This window comes from Tachysurus fulvidraco, chromosome 3 (assembly GCF_022655615.1).
Source record: "Tachysurus fulvidraco isolate hzauxx_2018 chromosome 3, HZAU_PFXX_2.0, whole genome shotgun sequence".
Lineage (NCBI taxonomy): Eukaryota > Metazoa > Chordata > Actinopteri > Siluriformes > Bagridae > Tachysurus > Tachysurus fulvidraco.
Genome location: NC_062520.1, coordinates 24276781 through 24295303, shown reverse-complemented (window position 1 = coordinate 24295303; position 18523 = coordinate 24276781). Strand labels below are relative to the sequence as shown.

General features: G+C 37.6%; 2 protein-coding genes and 1 long non-coding RNA gene across 5 annotated transcripts in view; 1 reads left to right on the top strand and 2 right to left on the bottom strand.

The window, feature by feature from the left end:
- Positions 1 to 65: 65 nt before the first annotated feature.
- On the bottom strand, positions 66 to 3991 carry rabac1 (Rab acceptor 1 (prenylated)). 2 transcript variants are annotated; one of them, XM_027147884.2, is made up of 6 exons: positions 3737 to 3991; positions 3033 to 3116; positions 2163 to 2372; positions 1429 to 1526; positions 1149 to 1250; positions 66 to 1014 (listed from the first exon to the last, which is right to left on the bottom strand). In XM_027147884.2, the coding sequence occupies exons 2-6, from the start codon at positions 3101 to 3103 to the stop codon at positions 926 to 928; spliced, it is 570 nt and encodes a 189-aa protein (XP_027003685.1). In that variant the 5' UTR covers positions 3104 to 3116; positions 3737 to 3991; the 3' UTR covers positions 66 to 925. The 2 variants fall into 2 exon arrangements, with proteins under 2 accessions (XP_027003685.1, XP_027003684.1); XM_027147883.2 differs by having other exon boundaries at positions 3033 to 3113; positions 3737 to 3988.
- Positions 3992 to 4051: 60 nt separating this feature from the next.
- dedd1 (death effector domain-containing 1) lies at positions 4052 to 17592 on the top strand. 2 transcript variants are annotated; one of them, XM_027147880.2, is made up of 6 exons: positions 4052 to 4198; positions 4894 to 5382; positions 6287 to 6391; positions 6560 to 6688; positions 15596 to 15983; positions 16554 to 17592. In XM_027147880.2, exons 2-6 carry the CDS (start codon positions 4929 to 4931, stop codon positions 16558 to 16560), a joined length of 1083 nt encoding a protein of 360 aa, XP_027003681.1. In that variant the 5' UTR covers positions 4052 to 4198; positions 4894 to 4928; the 3' UTR covers positions 16561 to 17592. The 2 variants fall into 2 exon arrangements, with proteins under 2 accessions (XP_027003681.1, XP_027003682.1); XM_027147881.2 differs by lacking the exon at positions 4052 to 4198 and adding an exon at positions 4374 to 4662.
- Positions 6715 to 18523, bottom strand: part of LOC125140880 — an 18340-nt gene continuing 6531 nt past the window's right edge. Inside the window, exon 2 of the long non-coding RNA XR_007140185.1 lies at positions 6715 to 6755. This is a non-coding gene — a long non-coding RNA (uncharacterized LOC125140880). The remainder of the gene's footprint in view (positions 6756 to 18523) is intronic.

The window sequence follows — 18523 nt, the reverse complement described above, 5'->3', positions numbered from 1 at the left end:
AGAAAAATGAAGGCCAGGATTCAGAAGGCTTGTAACTCAAGCTTAGCTTATTGATAGAAAGCCTAGAAGATTACAAAGGCTTTTATTCACCTTCAACACATCCTGGCAAATTATAAGCAGTGATGTCAAACCCTGCACACAATACGTTACAGGCGGAGGACTATATTGCACTTTTGTTTTGATCAAAATACAACACGACGATAAAAGACAAGCAAAGAAAAGAAATGAAAAAAAAAAAAGATTATTATTTAATACAAAAAGGCAATAGAAAGACTGCAAAGAATTGCAATAAAAGCACTCGGACAACATGCGTTTGTGAAGCTATTTGATACTGCATTTCGTACATACTCTATTTGATTACATCAAGAAACAACACCGTAATGATAATGTTCGCAGGCACACTGGATAGCTTTACCCCTCTGTACACAAAAACTTGACTTTTTCCTGCATACAATTTATTTCTATTTTTTACAGAAACCCTCAAAAAATGTAAACCACTCCTTTTTTAATTTCCATTTAAATGAAGAAGTTATTTGAAGTTTTTTTTTTCCTGTTATGCAGCTTTGACTTCTGTTTTTGATTTTAAAGCACGATACACATGCAGATCTTCAATATGTTACAAACGGAGCTGAGTATCCGCTGTGTACCAACGAAGCTGAAAGTGTTCTACTGTGCGTAATGTCAGCGACCCATCAACAGTCGGCATTAAAAATGCGTTTCATCTACGTGCTTTCTCTGAAATCGGATCCGCAAACGAAACAGAAAAAACAAAAAAAAACGCATCAATTCCCAAATAACAGTCTATCCATAGAACAGTAATTGATTAAATATTTAGTTAATTCACCACAATGTATCTGAAAGCAGTAACAATGTAAAGGCAAGATGTTCAGATAAATAATATGTGCAGAGCTCAAGAGCCGATGAGTTATACAGGCTCCATCAGGAGTTCCTCCATGTCTGATTGCTCTAGTTCACGGAAGGCAGCGTGAGAGCCAATCACAGCCATCGTAGCTCCTGTGTGGGTACAGTACACAAAACAACAAATCATGAGACATGTGAATTACACTTTTCTTGAACTTTAAATCATCAATACAGTGCATCATTTCAATACCTAAATGTCACAGCAGGGTATAAAACAAGATACTCACCTAGTACCCAGAACACAGCTGTGCCAGCTCCTGCAAGCCAGAAGACAGGTAACGACACTGCTCCAGCCAGTCCTAACTGGTGACCGTGAGTCAACTCCCGACCTGACACACAGGAGAGCAGACAGAGACACAATCACACACCTCATAGCAGGCCGTCGTTTACTACAGAACCTAAGTCAATGCATTTACTATTCAAAGTCAATAAACTGAAGGAGGAAACGCTCACACGCACACCTTCACACACTCACTCACACCCCATCACTCACTCACATACACTTACCAAAAACAACTAGCTTGGACTCCAATGATTTCAGATGGATGATGTAAAAGGCGCCAGCAAATACAGCCAAAGCGATCAGCAGCATGGGGGAGCTGATACTAAGTGTGAAACACCAAGAGAAATCCATTGTTTAGATCAAGAGTGTTTAGATCCATTTACATAAAATAACCCAGCATTTAAAATGTCTGAGGACAACTCCACATGGACTGCAGATGGAACCACGTAGAAACCACGTTAATGGCTTTGAACTGCAATTCACCATGAATGGATTTGAACTCAAGTCTCAACCAGTGAGCAGAAGATAACTTCAACAATCTAGATTTCATCTTATATCTAGAACGTGAATCTCCTATTTGATCATAATGTTCACTCTTATAGAAGTGAATTACCGGAATTAACTATATGGTGTAAACGAGATGAAGTTCCCTTTTGAATCTGTTTCCTCTCAAAGTCTCAGAAAGTTTTTCCTCACCATCATCACCTCTGGCTTGATTGTCAGGGAAAAAATCTAAAATGTATTATTATTATATACTGAAATATTAGAGTTCTGTAAGATTCTAAGCTCTGACTATCATTACGTTTAAATGCCATTTCAATAAGTACCATTAAAATACCATTCCTTGTCATTAAGATAGCTGTAGGAAATTCCAGAGAAAACGCCCAAAAATCCAGGTTTGATCAGTTTTAACTACTGATGGGAAGTGCACCTTTTTATCTGCAAAGAGATTTCTTACATGCAGTAGAGGATGAGTGCCAGGAAAATGAAAGTGTAGTTGCTGTGGTAGGTGTCCATGTTGCGCACAACACGCTGGCAGAGTTCACCGAAATTCTTTGGTTTGGAAAACTTGCGCTGGTCCACAAAGCCGGCCCAGGGCCTGATAGATTTCCGTCTACGGTCCAGCCACTCCTTCGCACCATTCCCAGAAAGCCCTTTAGGAAAGAGTCTAAAAACACAAGTATGGAGGGATAGAAGATAATTTCTGCCCATAGTAAATATAACAGGATCCATAAACCAGATGAAAATATACATTATAATAACATGACTAATGTTTTGTGCAGTAACAGAAAGTATCATTAATTATGTTAAGAATTGCCAGCTGTAAGGTTTACATTAATGTTTATTTGTTCTAATAAATTAATGTCATTAGTAAAAACTAACACTGGGACTTGTAGTAAACAGAGGATATGTGGACAGAGGACTTGGATAAAAATTTTTTGTATTTTTTTGTATTATATTAATCTTTATAGTATTCTTTATAATAACCTTTGGTTCTATGTTTATGTTCTGTAAAGCTGCTTTGAGGCAACGTCAATTGTAATACAAGCGCTATACAAATAAATTTGAATTGAATGAAAAGCTTTGTTTTTTTTTTTTAAAATATTATCATTTGTAATCGTTGGCAAATCTCTCTAAATATCTGTACATGACAACAGACAAACAGCTGGAACCAAATTCCTTGTGTGTGTCAACACACTTGGCCAATAATTCTGATCTCAGGACATATTGTTATTAGAAAATAATCAACACTGGGAAGTTGGCAGGTTTTCTAGAACAGTGTGTTTGATCAGGTTTTAATCCTCAAGCAACAACTATAACTACTCACCTGCTGATCAGCCGTGCTGCAGGAAGCTCCTCAGCCTCACTGCTGAAAGGGTCACTTGCCTTTGCCTCCATCTCTACACACCTGCTTAAAAGTACCACACACACACACACACACACACACACACACACACACACACACACACACACACGTGTACAGTGATTGACGTATGCTGTGCATAGTGATGTTGAATTCAGCATATTTAACGACACTGCTGATGTGTATAAAAGATTTCTTCTTCATGCTGCACACTTCTGAAAGGATGTGGGACTTTTATTCCATTGTTGGTACAGTTTAGAGCTGGAGGCCAAATAGTTATAAATAAAAGGGTAATAAATAAAGGACATAATAATAATAATAATAATAATAATAATAATAATAATAATAATAATATAGTGATTATATAGTTATTAAGGAACTGTGTTATAATCAGTTTGTGTTACTAAAGTCAAAATAAGCTGGTTAACAATACACAAAATCTAGATCAGACAACTTTACCATTTGTTTCTGTTTTTATGGGATGGAAGGAAACTTTAAAGTTCACCCAATAAAGTATGATTTGTACAGTGTGTAACAACAACAAAGAAAGCTGCTGTATAACTACAGAGTTAGATCACACAAAAACAAATAGATTGATGAATAAACAGCAAATAAAACGACAATCATATAGAACAACAATTATATTTGTAACAAAAAAAGCTTCTTACTGCGTGTATCAGGGATGTTTTCGTTGTGTCGTTGTGAGGCGGAAGTGCTGATGTGGAACTGCTTTAGTTCCTGTTCCTTTTACAGTAAGGTTTGTTTACTTTACCCGCATTCGCCCTCTTGTGGCATTACATTAAGGCACACTCTGGATTTTTGCACGTGTTATCTGGTCCTAAAGAAACCATCTGATAACTGTTACTTTCATATAAATCTGTTTTGTTTTATTTAAACGAGCAAAAAAAAAGATTAGAAAGTACACATCCTGGATTACTTTCCCTTTCCAACATGGCGGCTTATGCTGGCCGTCACGCTCGGAGCGTACGCCCACGTGATTGGTTGGTGTGTTTGTTATTCCCTCCACGTGATTGGTCAGCTTGTGTTATTCTTTAGCACGGCCACCACCCACTGCTGTAAAGAGATGGTTCGAGAAATTTGACTGTGGTCATCCTCTTACTTTGTCCCAAGTAAGTGTGAGCTATGGATAAGTATGTCGAATACAATTCGTAGATTGAAGTGGTTGGGGATGTAAAAGTAAAAAAGATAAAAGAAAAGAAAATTTAAACCACCTTTCAGCAGCTTGACGTCACTGGAATATCAGCTGTTTTTCAGCTAGTCAGATAAACTAGCATAGCAACGGATATATTTCCCTGTGAGATAAACTAGCCTAGCATACCGAGTGGCCTTTGTTTCTATGAGAACTTTAACTAGCTGTCATGCTAACCAAGCAAAGTGTAAACATTCCAGTATAAGACCCAGAGTGTCACTGTGGTTTGTTGTTACATCTCTCAGGCAGAAGGACGGTAGTGTTAGCTAGTAAAAGTCAGTGTTTTGCTAGCGACTGCGGATATTAGCTAACAACCCTCTAACGTTTTCTGCTACAATTCTGCAACACAACTTTTGATTTCTTTCAGCGGTCCCATAGAACTGCGTAAGAGGATAATTAATCCTTTTTTACACTTAAAAACATTTTGTATCGCTTAGACGTGATGTCATGATGTAACATTTCGCGTTGTCAGTACGCAAGGGACTGCAACCCCTCCCAAAAAAAACAAACAAACATATATCCTAATGTCTAGGACTATATTTGTACATTAATACTGTTTTGGAAGCTTATTTTTTAATAAACAGCATCCACATGTGTGACACTTTACTGTTGCAGAGGCGTTTGGTGGAAGACTTTGGCAGCAGATAACCATGGCAGCGTGTTCGAGGTACACTTTGTACTGGGAGGAGACTGACTGTTTGAGCTACTATGACATGCTGTCACTTCATGAAGTCTTTGAAATTGTGGGTTCCCAGCTGACAGAGACCGACGTTGAAGTCTTGTCATTCCTTTTAGACGAAGCCTATCCTGCCCAGCATCCTCTTGATCCAGAAAGCTGGACTGAAGCTGTTTTGCCAGACTCTGATTCACCTGTAAATTCTCCTTGCCCACGCCTTTTGGAGGCTTGGCGCAGGATACGCCCTAAGGGAGAGCCAAGTCCGTTTGCTCCCCGTTGTAAGCCGAAGAGCGGCGTTGCGCTGTTGCTGGAACTTGAGAGACGTGGCTTCTTGAGTGAAGCAAATCTGGAACCTCTTTTGCAGTTACTTCGAATTCTTACACGGCACGATCTCCTACCATTTGTCTCCAGCAAGAAAAGAAGAACAGGTAAGCAATGGACCAACTGTAAATTTAAAGCAGCTGTGCTCTCTCCCCTCATACAGGAGTAGGACAAATATAAAAGGAATAAACCACCCTAAAAATTTTGCATATCAATATGTTATCTTCAGAATCAGAATCACACATGTGCAATTGTGAAATGTGCAGTTGAAGTAAACAGTAAACATGTAGACAATATGTATGTATGTGTGTACAGAGTGCAAGTATGAAATGTGCAATTGAGGTATACATAGTACAAATATTAGGTGTTGTGTGTTCCATGGTGTTAATTGTTCACTAATTCTTCACTAATACATAAGATTTATTTCAAGGATTCATTTACTGGGAAAATATTTTCAGTTGCTTTATTTTCTTCCCCCCCTTGATAAATGGTTTCCTACATTACTCACAGTGCTCTTTGACACTACTTGAAGCAACCGGTGGAGCAGGACTTTAAAACTTTAGTCTGCTCAAGTACAGAGAATCCAAAAGCTAATAGTAATACCGCTGTCATCTTGTATTTCTTATACCTGCACTGCATCCAACATTAACTGTCACTGTTATATGGCAGAAGCAAGTGAGAAGTTATCAATCTTTTGTTTTAACTCACTAACTTCAAATCCCGACCATTATCCCATTATACGTTAGAGTCCACTGATAAATGTTTAACTTCTGTAAAACACTGTTGAAGTTGATTAAGTGTCTTCATGAGATGTCAGAACAACATACAGTGTCAAGCTTGTGACAGGAATCACAAGTATCACTAAGCACATGACAAATAATTCAGTATAAAGATATTTGATGTGTTTTTGGGTGGAGTCTTTACTGCAATTTCAAGGGATAATATAATATGGGTCACCTGTTGTTTTGCAAAGAAAACTTTATTCTTATGTTTTTGCATTTCTCCTGCCAGTGTCACCAGAGAGACAACCTGTAAGCTATGTGGAAAGCAGAGAACATGCACACACAAGTTCACACTCAGACCTGGCAAGCACACAAGCTTCTCCGTGGAGGGCAGGTGAGTTGAGATGGTTTTTATTTTGATCACAAATTCACAAACTTGTCACTTCAGGACGGTGAAATTCTCCAAGGGTCTGCTAGTCCTGGTTGTCTGGACTTGTGATATGTCCACACCTTTGAGGTACATGTGAAATGGTTATGAGTTATGTGTGTATCTGGTGATTAGGTGTTGGCTCAACTGTCACCACATCTGCACCAGCACGAAGGAGAAGGGGAAGAGGGCGAGGTCGAACAAGAAAGAGCAGGGATACGTCAGAAATTTTACCTCAGCCAGCATCTAACAAAGTGACATGCGGTAAGATCACTTTTCCTTTCTCTCTCTCTCTCTCTCTCTCTCTCTCTCTCTCTCTCTCTCTCTCTCTCTCCTTTTTGCTGTTTCTTCTCTGCAACATTCCTATAAACCTTTTTGTTTGTGCCCTTACTAATCTCTTTGTCACTCTTCACAGTTCAGATTTAAACAGCCTTTTATCATTCCCTCATTTCTCACTTCTGTATGTGTAAAAATAAAACAACAACAAAAAACAAAAACTAAACAACAATTACGATCCCCCTTTCAATCTTCCTTGTGATCTGCAATCTTTTTTAGCACAAACTGTCGTCGGCTTCCGATCTCAAACAACTAGCAAAAATAGAATGCTCCCTTACTTCTATGGCAGGTCTTAATATATGTATTTTTTTATATAATAAAAAAAAATGATATAAAAAATAATATTGCTTATGTGCTTATGTCAATCACTCATGCATAAAATGCATTAGTCTGATCAAACATTACTATTTTTTATTTTATTTTTTTTGCATGTTTGTTACTGTTCGTTTAGCTTATTTTCCTTTCCATGGTGTTTTTATATTTATTCCCTACCTTAAACTGATAAAACTGCCCTCACACAATAAGACACAAACTCTTTACCCTAAATGTATTTTAAAGGGATTACATAGTAAATGATCTGCATTTTTAAGGATTTGCCTCCTGAGGCTGTAAAAAAAAAACAATTTAACAAACTCTGATCATTCACCGCTCTGATTTTGTTTTTGTTTTTTTTGTTTTTTTATTTGTTTGAATGAATTTTTTATCTAATTGCAGAGAAAGTACAGTGTTTTGCACACAATACACTTAACAAGCCAACTCTGTCTCCTGACATCCTACATCTTTAAGAGGTGCACCAAGCTGTCGGAGATGGGGGCGGCCATTTTGTGCCGTTCTGATGATTCAGTGTCTAAAACAGACAGACACACCGAGACTGCTGACTTGGCCAGTGTTTAGATTAGCACATTGAAGTGGCTGTCTATTTATTAATAACAACCCCCTGTGTAAGTCATGTAATCTTTAACAAACCAAAAAATTTGGGAAATTATTTATTAAAATGGTTAAAAAACGAGACTCTGGGTGTATATTGCTGCTGCAAATGTGTAGTAAATTATTAATAAAGAAAAAAAATGTGACGCTAGAAGGAATATGGCTTAAGCTATACATATACACGCTCGCTGCATCTCTCATCTTCTGGTGTAGAAAGAATTTTATGCTAAACAATGACAACAGTACCATTGTATGCTTGCAGCTAGGCTTGGCAAATTAACCAGGAGACTTTGTCCTTATGAGGATATTGTGTTTACACGCAGGCTAACTACACTGATAAGTTAGACTTCTTGTCTACGTATCAACTGAGATACAGTATGTGCTAAAAAATGGTCTAAAACAGGTGTGTCCGTCCTTTTCTGGAAAGAACCTGTGTGTGTGTCTGCAGGTTTTATTCCAGTCAAGCAGAAGCCACAACCAGAGTCTACTAAAAGCCTTTATCGTTTAAACAGGTGGAATCAGGTGTGGCTTCTCTCGATTGGTATGAAAACCTGCATCCACACCGACCCTTTGCCAAAAAGATTGGACTCTCCTGGTCTAATCCATCAGTTGGGACAAGGTTATAATCTCAGAATAATTAAGATTCATAGAATTAGAATCTGTTCTCACAAAGTTCTTCAGTAGTGAATTTCTCTTTTCAAAAGTCTTTTGTGTGGTGGATATAAAAGCTAGCATGCTATTTCTATACAACAGCGTAATGTTTCTGATTCCCTTTGATTTAATTCCTCATTAAAATGTTCATATTGATGTTCACCCACATCTCTTAATATTTAAGTAAAATCGCCGCCTTCCAGTGTCACCCATATTTTAACATCGAGTGAGTGAGAGATACCACTTGCATTACGATCATATTGATTTTCTTAAGACGAATTCAAGTAGTTTATTAGTAGTCAGTACCTGAGAACCTCTAGACAAACTCCTCCTACTGTCACAAGTAACAGTATATATATTTCGACAGGTTACTGATAGTCCTATGCTCAAGTACCAAATTAAAACCGATATACTGTTTGACACTTAAAGACCTGTTGTAAAAGTCAGGTGCAGCATCATGAAACTCCATTGCTTTTCAAAGAAAGTTTTGTGGACAGCTCTTTTAGCTATTTATAAAAGTAGAAATATTATTAAAGACCATTGACTTGTGTATGTCTTCATCATCAAGCTAGGTGTATAATCTCAAAGTCCATTGCAGTTACACTACAAAATGTAACCACAAAGTGCTCGAAAACGCTTTAATCGTGTAATAAATTGCACTGTTTTGTAGGGAATATACAGTGGAGTCTAGTAGTCTGCGACCGTTGTGATGAGAAATATTCAAATTCTGCAGTGTTTATAGGTCCCAATTTATGTGCGATAAAACACGATATCGAGCATGATATTGAACTGCTTTGTAAAAAGGATCGGATGTTCCTCGTGCCTTATCTGTTAATCTGAAGCATGCTTTCAGACGACAAGCCGATGGATCTAAAATGAATCATAAGGTTTTGTACAAACTTGTGGAGACGATGCCAGCTAAAGTAAATGCTGACATTAAATCAAAAGGGAGACGAACCGAATACTAAAAAACTCTGAAATTCATGTAAACACAAGTTGTTGTCAGTAATAAGATTTCTAATTGAAATTGTTGTCTTAAAATAGAAAAGAATGCAAAATAGAAGTATGTTTCTCTACCGCGCTCTCAGACATTTGGACTCCACTGTATCTGTATCTTTTCTGACCTTCTAACACCCCTGCTCTAAAGCCTCGAGATGCATCATTAAAAACACACCACATCGCCCTAAAGGCTGTTTACCAATAATCAGTGTTTGCTCAAATATAAGTGAATGTTTCAGAATGGATGGTGATTCATATTTTCTGTTCAAACAGCGTGAAAGGGTGATAAATGGGTAAAGGAGTAGGCAAGAAAAAGTGCCTCACAATTGCTGCTAAGTTTAATGCTGCTCTGCCACACCAGGTAAACAAACTACTGCATTAGTCACTGGGAAATAAAAGGAAATATGGTCTGTGCTGTAATAAAGGTCCACTAAGTTGGGGGAAAAAAAAAATCAGTATTTCTTACATTAGCATTGTAAATAAAAAATGTGAGGGGTGTCGTGAACTTCACATATTGCACATGCTAATATGCGATGTGTTATGTAGTTAATGTTATGGCTATGGGAAAACAAAAATAAACCTACAGCTAATCATACATAACTGATAAAACCTATAGGATCTAGAATATCAGTATAGCTGATCAGACTGATATAATCTACTGAAATGTTAAACAAAAAATCTGTAAACTGTTCACTAAAATGAAAATATGGAAAGAAAATAAATTAGAATTATGACCATCTCATTTATTAAATAATTTCAGCTGGACACTTGTAATGTACTATTTGTAAAATTATTGATAAATATTTACTTATGTCTCTGAGTAGCGAAACATGTAGTGCTTCATCATTGTGTCACTCAGACCATTATATATCGACCAGTTCAGGGGATTATAAATACTTTATAATATACGTACGATTTATATATATGTACACAATAAACAGAGCAGTTATGTTTAAACCTATCGAGTGTTAATATGTCCAGGAAGGGTTTGGGCCTCGTGCAGGTTTGCTAATCAAATGTTACTACTTGGTGCTTAGAAAAGTAATAAATTGGTCGTCTTATTTGCAACTATTATTCCCGAGTGTTCTATGATGTAGGCGAAAATTAAGTAGCTTGTGAACTCAACAAGCAAGAAAATCAAGAATCATGGGGTCAAGGGTGAGATCAGATTTAGGCACAATTGTGCTCATAGGAAATGAAATGTAGTGGTCAGTTTTGCAGACCTAGTGAATGTGACGCATATACAGTGTTCAACTGCCAGTATTTACATTTACAGTATTTAGAAACATTTTATTCAGTTTAATGTCATTTCCTCCAAACCCCAAATATCAGGGGCTTAAAATACCGTTTAGACTAACGTGACCATTTCTTCCTTAATTCATTCTAGAATATTTTCCTTAATCTTAAGCAACTGCACAATAACTGCACAACCCCACTAAAAAGTCCTCCAGATTCCAAAATAACTCCTTCATTGTCCTGCATAAACAAATAATCGCTTGTTATCTTTCAAATCAAATTTCCTAACATCAAATGTATATATTTAATATTGGCCTCAGATATTTGTATTGTTATTTGTATTAGGCTAAAAAAAAAATCTGTTACTCAGAACAGATGGTAATTCTGGTCAATATGCGTCAATGTAAAGAAAAGCAAAACCCAGCCATAGGGTTTGGGTGAACGTTGTTTATAGCTGGGACATACCTCTGTTCTGGACAAAACTTGGCCCTGTGTATAAATAGCACTTACAACTGTCAGACTAGGGTAAAAAAAAAGCTGTGAGGTGTAGTTTGTTGTAGGTGAAGCAGGAATCAGTGGTCTCTTAATTGTGTGAATATATTACTTAGTGGACCTTTAAATAATCATTGCATTTATATCTAAATGATCTCCGTCTTTTTTCCATATGAACAATTCGATGTCACTTGCAGCGTTTTTTTTTTTTTGTTCGTTTTTTTTTAAGCCTTGCTTCACATCGGCAGTAACTCTCATTCTGCATGATCACATTATCTTTTCTCTCTGTCATGCTCACACCAGCTCTCTCGACATAACCTAATGCTGGGACGTTAGCTGAAATGCACTTGCTCTGAATGAAAGCAAACTCTTTAAAGCTTTCTACAGTATAATTTTCTACTCCTCTATATCCAAACTTGGCAAAGCTTTCTGATTCGCTGTGGGTACGTGTGTGCGAATGAGATTATAATATTGCACTCATTCATTTTTCCCTCCTTACTGCTCTAGCTTCTAAACATCGCAAACCCAAAAGAATGCATGCATAGTGTTTCAGCTCCGTGTATATGATGAAAATACTGTGTCACTGTTCTAGGAGCGTTAATGTTGTCTGTCACAAACCCTTTTTTCAGTGAACATGTGGCTCTTGCTTTTGCTTTTGTTTGGTTTTGTTTGGAACGATAACCCTTTTTGTTTATTCTTAGCTTTACACAGTGGCATTTTCAATTCACTAGTTTTATTTAATTGCTTTGTTCTCACTAAAAACATTTAAAAAAAAAAAAAAAGGTCTAGTTTTCCAAAATGATAAACCAAACATTTGGCAAAATATCTTGAGATGAAAGGAAAACTTTTTTTTATTCACTATTTAACCCAGTCTTTTTGTCTTATCACGTAAAAAAAAAAAAAAAAAAAAAAAGTCTGTAATTGGGAACAGAAGAAAGATTCTCTTACTGTTTTTGTGTACTTTCCATGATGGCTACAGCGTGTTGGCTGGTAAGAAGCTTAATATTTAAGATACAGTCCTGCTTTACCATGAATGCCCTGTGACCTTTGACGTTTTGCTCCTGAACTTGCTGAAAGTGCTCTTTGCTCTATTGACCCCACATTTGATTCCAGCAGGTTGACTCAGGAATGGGTAGGAAAAGCAGGAGAATGGATAGAGAAAGAGAGAGTGCACGTCACAATAAAGGGCGTGTGCTGTCCTCTCTGTGCACTCATACACACTCAAGCCAAGTGTGTGCGTTCTGACTCGTGTGCTCCTTCATGAGGCCTGGTCCATGTCTAAGGTAAAAAGTTTACCTTCCTCACTCGGTTAAAGAGGAGGGGTGAAAGTGCTGAATGTTACCATTATAAACAATCCTTCTTCAAACCATGATTCCCAAAAAGCCCTGTTTTTTTTTTTTGTGTGTGTACTTTTAGTAGACTTTGGGGGAAAACAACTAGTACAGAATTCTGGAGAAAGTTGTTGGCCACAGAACTGACTCAAGAGTAGAAAAATTCTTCTTTCACTTTCATCCCTGCTAAATGGGAAAGGAAACTTCATATAATGGGAAAATTGTTCTAAAACAATATCGTTTTCACAGATCTTTCGCAGCTATCAGGGTTCTCCTGAATGTGCCATTTGATGTGATCAAAACTGAGGAAGTCAATAACAATATCAAACCTGAATCTGCCTTGAGTGAAAGCTCAATCTAGAGAAATGTCCAGTTTTTCATTTTGTGAGCAGTTCTGAGGAAAATGACCCAACAGAGCTCTTGTTGAAAATCAAATTTAAAAAAAAAATGTAGACGTAAATATCATTGGGGGGGACTACAAATTCAGTTTATTTCTGCCTATATAGAATTGAAGCTTATGAAATTGCCTGCTTTGACCGCAACAGAGGAACAGACATTGGAAAAACGTTCATCCCAAACTTTGCTTCTCTCTTTCTCTCTCCTTTGTGTCCACAGTTGAAAAACAGACTGACTCAAGTGTCAGGAACAAAACAAGTTGGCCATCCTCGTATACTAAGAGAGGGGGAGAGCAAAATTATTGAATGAGATTATGAGAAAATAGTGAGTGGTTGGTCATCAGCCTCCTGCTCTCGTTCTCTCTCCCTCCATCTTGGTTTGTTGTTCGTCACAAAAGAGGGATGGATATAGTGTGGAAGCTCTTCGCATGGAGCAGCTCCTTCGTAAAATTGTGCCAAAGGTTGTGTTTTTGCTGGAAAATGAAATGACCTGTTTTTATTTGTATTGTTAATAACAAAAAAAAAAAATCTGAAAATTAGACTCCTGACTTTACCTTCATGGATTAATGTAATTGTGCTCCAATGACCTCCTGTCTGATTCTCTGTAAACAGTACACACACACACACACACACACACACACACACACACACACACACACACACACACCATCATTAGAGGAGAACTGTTGGTACATGTATTTTGTACTGAATTACCTGCCTGAACAAAGCGTGTAAGTGGAGGTGGAAGCTCAATGGAGGGTTTTATTTTTTGTTATATTAAACCAATGCAAAAACCCACTGTGTCCTCGCTGCATGACAGCATGAGAGGTGCTTTACAATGGAACAAAATGGAAAGTGCAATGCTTTAATTGGATCTCTTTTTGGAGATTTTTCATTTATTTATTTATTTTTCAAGCTTTTAAAGAATTCATGTTTCTAGTTTGTTGTGTGTAAAATCACCATTGAATTTTAATATGTGGGAAATATTTTGAACAAGACCTTCGGGGGGAAATCTCAATTAGATTGATTAATGTTTTTTTTTTTGTTTTTTTTTTAGAACAACAAGACATCATTTCCTTTTACTAGATTTATCACTAGTTATTTGCTAATGCCTTATTTGATGTCTATTTCATTTGCTTGTTGCACACAGCGTTGATGAACGAATAAGTGATGCGTGGGGGGGGGGGTGTTTTCTAAATTAATGCTTGCAAATCACATTCAACCTCCTTGTAGTTATCCAGTTATTAAAGTCTTTATTCTTCTTGTTCCTTCATAAATAAACGGATTGTATTAGAATCATATTGAAGCAATTGCTTTTGGACAAGTATCTCAATCCCTAACATTTAACCTAACTATGAATAGCTCAGTTCAAGATGTATTTTTTTTTTTTTTTTTGGAATTTCTCATAACATTCTCCTGGATTTGTTTATATAAAAAAAAAATCTCATGATTCCACTCCGTGTGTCTGTGGAGTTCCTAAGACACTTTCACTTTTAAGTGACCAAAAAAAAGTGAAGGAAAAAAAAAAAAAACAAGTGCGGAAAGGGTTGAGCGGAAAGGGTTGGATTTGTGTTGCAGCAGTGCTCTGAAGATCGATGGGTCCACTCCTCTTCTGACATGAAATGACATGAAAGGAAATGACATCACAACGAAGCGCTGGTTCAGTATGTATCTTTCAATCGTATCTTGCCATCTCTGTGCCCTGTGCTGTTGCATGATATCAGTTCCTCCTCCTGTTGTCAAATGACCACAAGGTAGCACCATCCTTTACTAGTCTGTGTTACTTCTGACTACTTGGCCTCTGAAACCTTTTAGTTCAAAACAGTTCTACTTAAGGACAGTCCACCTTGAAATAATTGAAATTTTTAGGACGGAGAAGCTGTGTTTTAGTTCATTGATCACACTGAATTTCCTGAGATTTACTGTAAGCCCTCTCTTGGTGGACTTTTTAAAGTCTTAAATCTAAAATGAATTGTGATCCAAAATGGTTGTGAGAACGGGACAGTCGGAAATTCAACATAACGCAGAGGACCTGTAAGAACCAATGCTGCAAATCATTTGGTATTGAGGGTTAAGCGTGCCATCAGTGAATGTTACCTTAAAACCACCGTTTTCAGTTCTGCTTGCTCAATTAAATATGCCTGTCGATCTCTAAAGTGTGGCTACAGTGAACGGTCTTCTGCGAGATCCATTGTTCACTCAGAATTTGTTCAGCTGAAAAGTGTTAACTGTTTCTCGACTGTCTGCTCCTAGAACTGAAATAATTTTTTTTTCCTGAATGCCTTGTATTTTTAAACATTCAGCTGTAGCCTCAGGTGGTCCAGATGAATGTTTTTTAATCATTTCAGTTCAGGTTTCAGTCTTTACTGTCAGGCTGTTGAGCTCAGAAGCAGCTCCCTGCTCCTGAGCAGAAAAGTTTCACTTTAAGGCCATTAAGTACACAGCCAGGAAATGACTATCCTCTTGCACTTTGTTAGACTTGAAGGAACACGAGACATCATAGAAAGCCAAGTTATTGTGTGTTGATATGCTGAGCCTGTTTGGTAATTGACAATTTATTTTTGCTTATTTCTCTACCTTTTTATCCCTCTCCTGTCTTGCCTATCCTTCTACTCTTATTTTATTCTCATTCATTAATATCCTCTACCCATCCTGCTTGCCTGGCTTTTCTGATCTTTTTTTTAATACTCTCCTTACTCTGTTACCCACTCATGTGTTGGAATCTGGCCTACTTTTCCACCTCTCCATCACCCCCCCCCCCCCTTCTTTTCCTTCGTTCTCCTTTCCTTCTGTCCTCATGGCAGACATCCGGCTGCGCGTTCGAGCCGAGTACTCGGAGCACGAATCTGCCCTGCGTGCCAGGGTCTCCTCAGACAAGCAACAGCCTCTGGAACGCCAGTTTGAGCTGTTCAGCCGTGCCAGCCTTCTGCTGCGGGCTCGTGACCTCGGCTCCATTGTCTGCGACATAAAGTTCTCTGAGCTGCAGAACCTGGACGCGTTCTGGGCTGACTACCTAAGCGGCGCGCTGCTGGAAGCACTCAAGGGCGTCTTCATCACAGACTCTCTGAAGAGAGCTGCTGGACAAGAAGGTGTGCGGCTGCTGGTCAGCGTCGACCAGGACGACTATGAAGAGGGCAGAAAGTTACTGCTTAATAATCAGACACGCAGCACAGCAGGTGGCCCAGTAGACAGGTAAATGAAAAAGTTTCAGACACTGGTTAAGGGCTGACTGGTGAGAAAAATTATGGTTCCAATTGTTTGATTACTTTTCCAGGTACACTACCGTAAGAGCATTTAACAGACGAATCAGTGTGTAGTTAATGTAATCACTTAAAAATGCAGCTCCTGTGTCTGAATAAGATTAAACTTTAGGGCATGAATTAAATTAGCAGTGTTTATTTTTTTTTTTTTTCAAATCCGTTGTCTTCTTGGTCAATGATAAAACCTGCTAAGCACAACGACGGACCTTTTCCTTTTTAAAGGAACGGAAAATAATTTGTGCCACTAGGAGGCAGTAGATGCCATCAGCAATTCTGACCTTTTTGTACAACAAACTGTAAAAGTACATGATTTTCTTTTACGAGTAAATTACTGTTGATTGTGTGACTGTTCTTAATAACTAAATATAATGTAAGGTTTTTACTTATCATTTTTTTGTCAGCCACTCAGTACCTCTTTGTCCCACCTATTTGGATATTTTGCCATTCTTTTTAATATTTTCATTTTTAATTACGTGTACTTATTTTTTCCCTTTGTTTCCAGGACCTGAGACACACTGCCAAAAAGAAGAGAGAGAGAATAAAAGTCCTCTTGAATGAATTTAACCATGACTGTGCAGGAGGCGTTGTCTACGGCATCAGAGTAAATAAAGAGAGATTTGAATTGAAGTATGGCTGAAAGAGACACTACCAAAAAAGGGACAAAGTTCCCTTAGTGTAGACATGTGTTTGTAAGCTAATCGATGGCACACATGTTCAGACCACACACAAGTTGAGAGCAACCTTCTGTGCTGCTGGTAATTTGCGCGCTGATGTACGTCTTTGGTTACACCATATAGTGAAATAAAGGAGACCCAGCTGAAACTGGTTTTGTATTTTATGTTAAAGGCAGCTGGGTAATAGACAGGAATTCACCATGGTTTTTGTCTTAATTGTTTTGAAGAAGAGGAAAATGTTAATTAATTGGTTTGTAACCCAAAGTACCGATTGGTCTCCCGAAATGCTCACTATTTGTTACCTTAATCACAAAAATATCTTTACACTGGTAGTCTTTCTCTTTCCTACAAATTGGTGTGTGGCTATAGCAGGACACTGAAGAAATGTAACAATAGTATAAGTTTTCCTGGGGGTTCTGGGAGTTTATGGACCAGATGTAACATAACATCTGTATAATAAACACCAGCAGACCCAGGTCCAAAATATTTGACCAGATGCTTGGAGCCAACTGACGAGCCATTTCTAGTGAAAGTTATTCTTTAAACAGCTCATTCACTTGAACAGATGATTCAGACAAGCTGAAGACTTCTTGACCACATTGAGCCTTTATAGCATTTTTTTTATTATTAAGAAAACATGGGTTATTACATATGTCTTTGTATCATTTGAAGAAAATGGAAACAAAAAGAAATAATCCTAGGTAGTGATCCGTCTATACTCTTGTCTGTCTGGTGCGTCAAATTCTTTCTTGAATATCTCCTACTTTTTCCCTTCTGTTTTTGTTCAACGTTTTAATTTAATGAACGCATGTATAGACGTTTATATTTCAATTAAAAATTTAATTCTGAATAAAATATTACAAATGATTTTTTTTTCATTGTTTTTTTTTTGTCTTATTTTTTTTAAATTGACTGTGCAGCACTTTGTTGAATCAGGAAAAATTAACAAAAATAAAATTATAGTGTATGGATATATTAACATTAGTAAACTCCTGTCTCACAAGAGCAAATGTGAAGTTCAGGACCAGCCACCAGCAGATGCCCTCAGTGTACCTGTAGATCAGACGTTACAGCCTCTGCTGTTGTGTAAATCCAGATCCTGTGCCAAACACATTTCTGGGCACTTCCTTTATTTCTGGCCACTGGCTTATTGAGGGTCCCACTGCTACAGCCATTCATATACTGCATGTCTAACTGTATGTATTGCTGCACAAAAATATCCTTCAACCCAAAATATTCTTTGCCTGCGGCTCATGGTAGACGACTCGCTTAGTTCAGTTTAGTATTTCTGCAATCCCGAGACATTCCTAGATTTTACTCAACGAGATTTTAAATAATTAAATTAAATTAAATAGCTATTTAAATCTCTTGATGTTACATGGTCGTGTCATAAAGCAACAAATTACAAATGTGCAAGATTTAGATCTGCTTTGCACAAATATTGAAATTAGAATTATTGTGTTCATAACACGCACACACACACACACACACACAATCATTTTACTTCGTCTCTCTCTACCAGGTAACCCTACACTATAGGCCACTTTGCACATACACAATTACTGACTGTATCCCATGTGTTGCTCTGTGCAATTTGTCAGCCCCTCTCTACTGTCCATCAATGCCAAGGTACCACCACTCCACAGAACGACTGTTGAGTAGCTATTATTTGGGTGTTGGATAATTCTCAGCACCGAAGTGACACTTACAGGGAATATTAGGGTTTGTTTCACTGGTACTAGTGTTTCAGGTGAAGCCTGAAAACACTCGGTACACATCTAGCCACTTTCATACATAC

Excerpts from the sequence above, each read along its gene's own strand:
- dedd1 (XM_027147880.2), top strand. The coding sequence starts at position 4,929 with ATGGCAGCGTGTTCGAGGTACACTTTGTACTGGGAGGAGACTGACTGT. Across the intron at positions 5,383-6,286 it reads CAGCAAGAAAAGAAGAACAG|TGTCACCAGAGAGACAACCT; the intron begins GTAAGCAATGGA and ends TTCTCCTGCCAG. Across the intron at positions 6,392-6,559 it reads AGCTTCTCCGTGGAGGGCAG|GTGTTGGCTCAACTGTCACC; the intron begins GTGAGTTGAGAT and ends TCTGGTGATTAG.
- rabac1 (XM_027147884.2), bottom strand. The coding sequence starts at position 3,103 with ATGGAGGCAAAGGCAAGTGACCCTTTCAGCAGTGAGGCTGAGGAGCTT. Across the intron at positions 2,373-3,032 it reads GCAGCACGGCTGATCAGCAG|ACTCTTTCCTAAAGGGCTTT; the intron begins GTGAGTAGTTAT and ends TTGTGTTTTTAG. Across the intron at positions 1,527-2,162 it reads GCACTCATCCTCTACTGCAT|TATCAGCTCCCCCATGCTGC; the intron begins GTAAGAAATCTC and ends TTTCACACTTAG.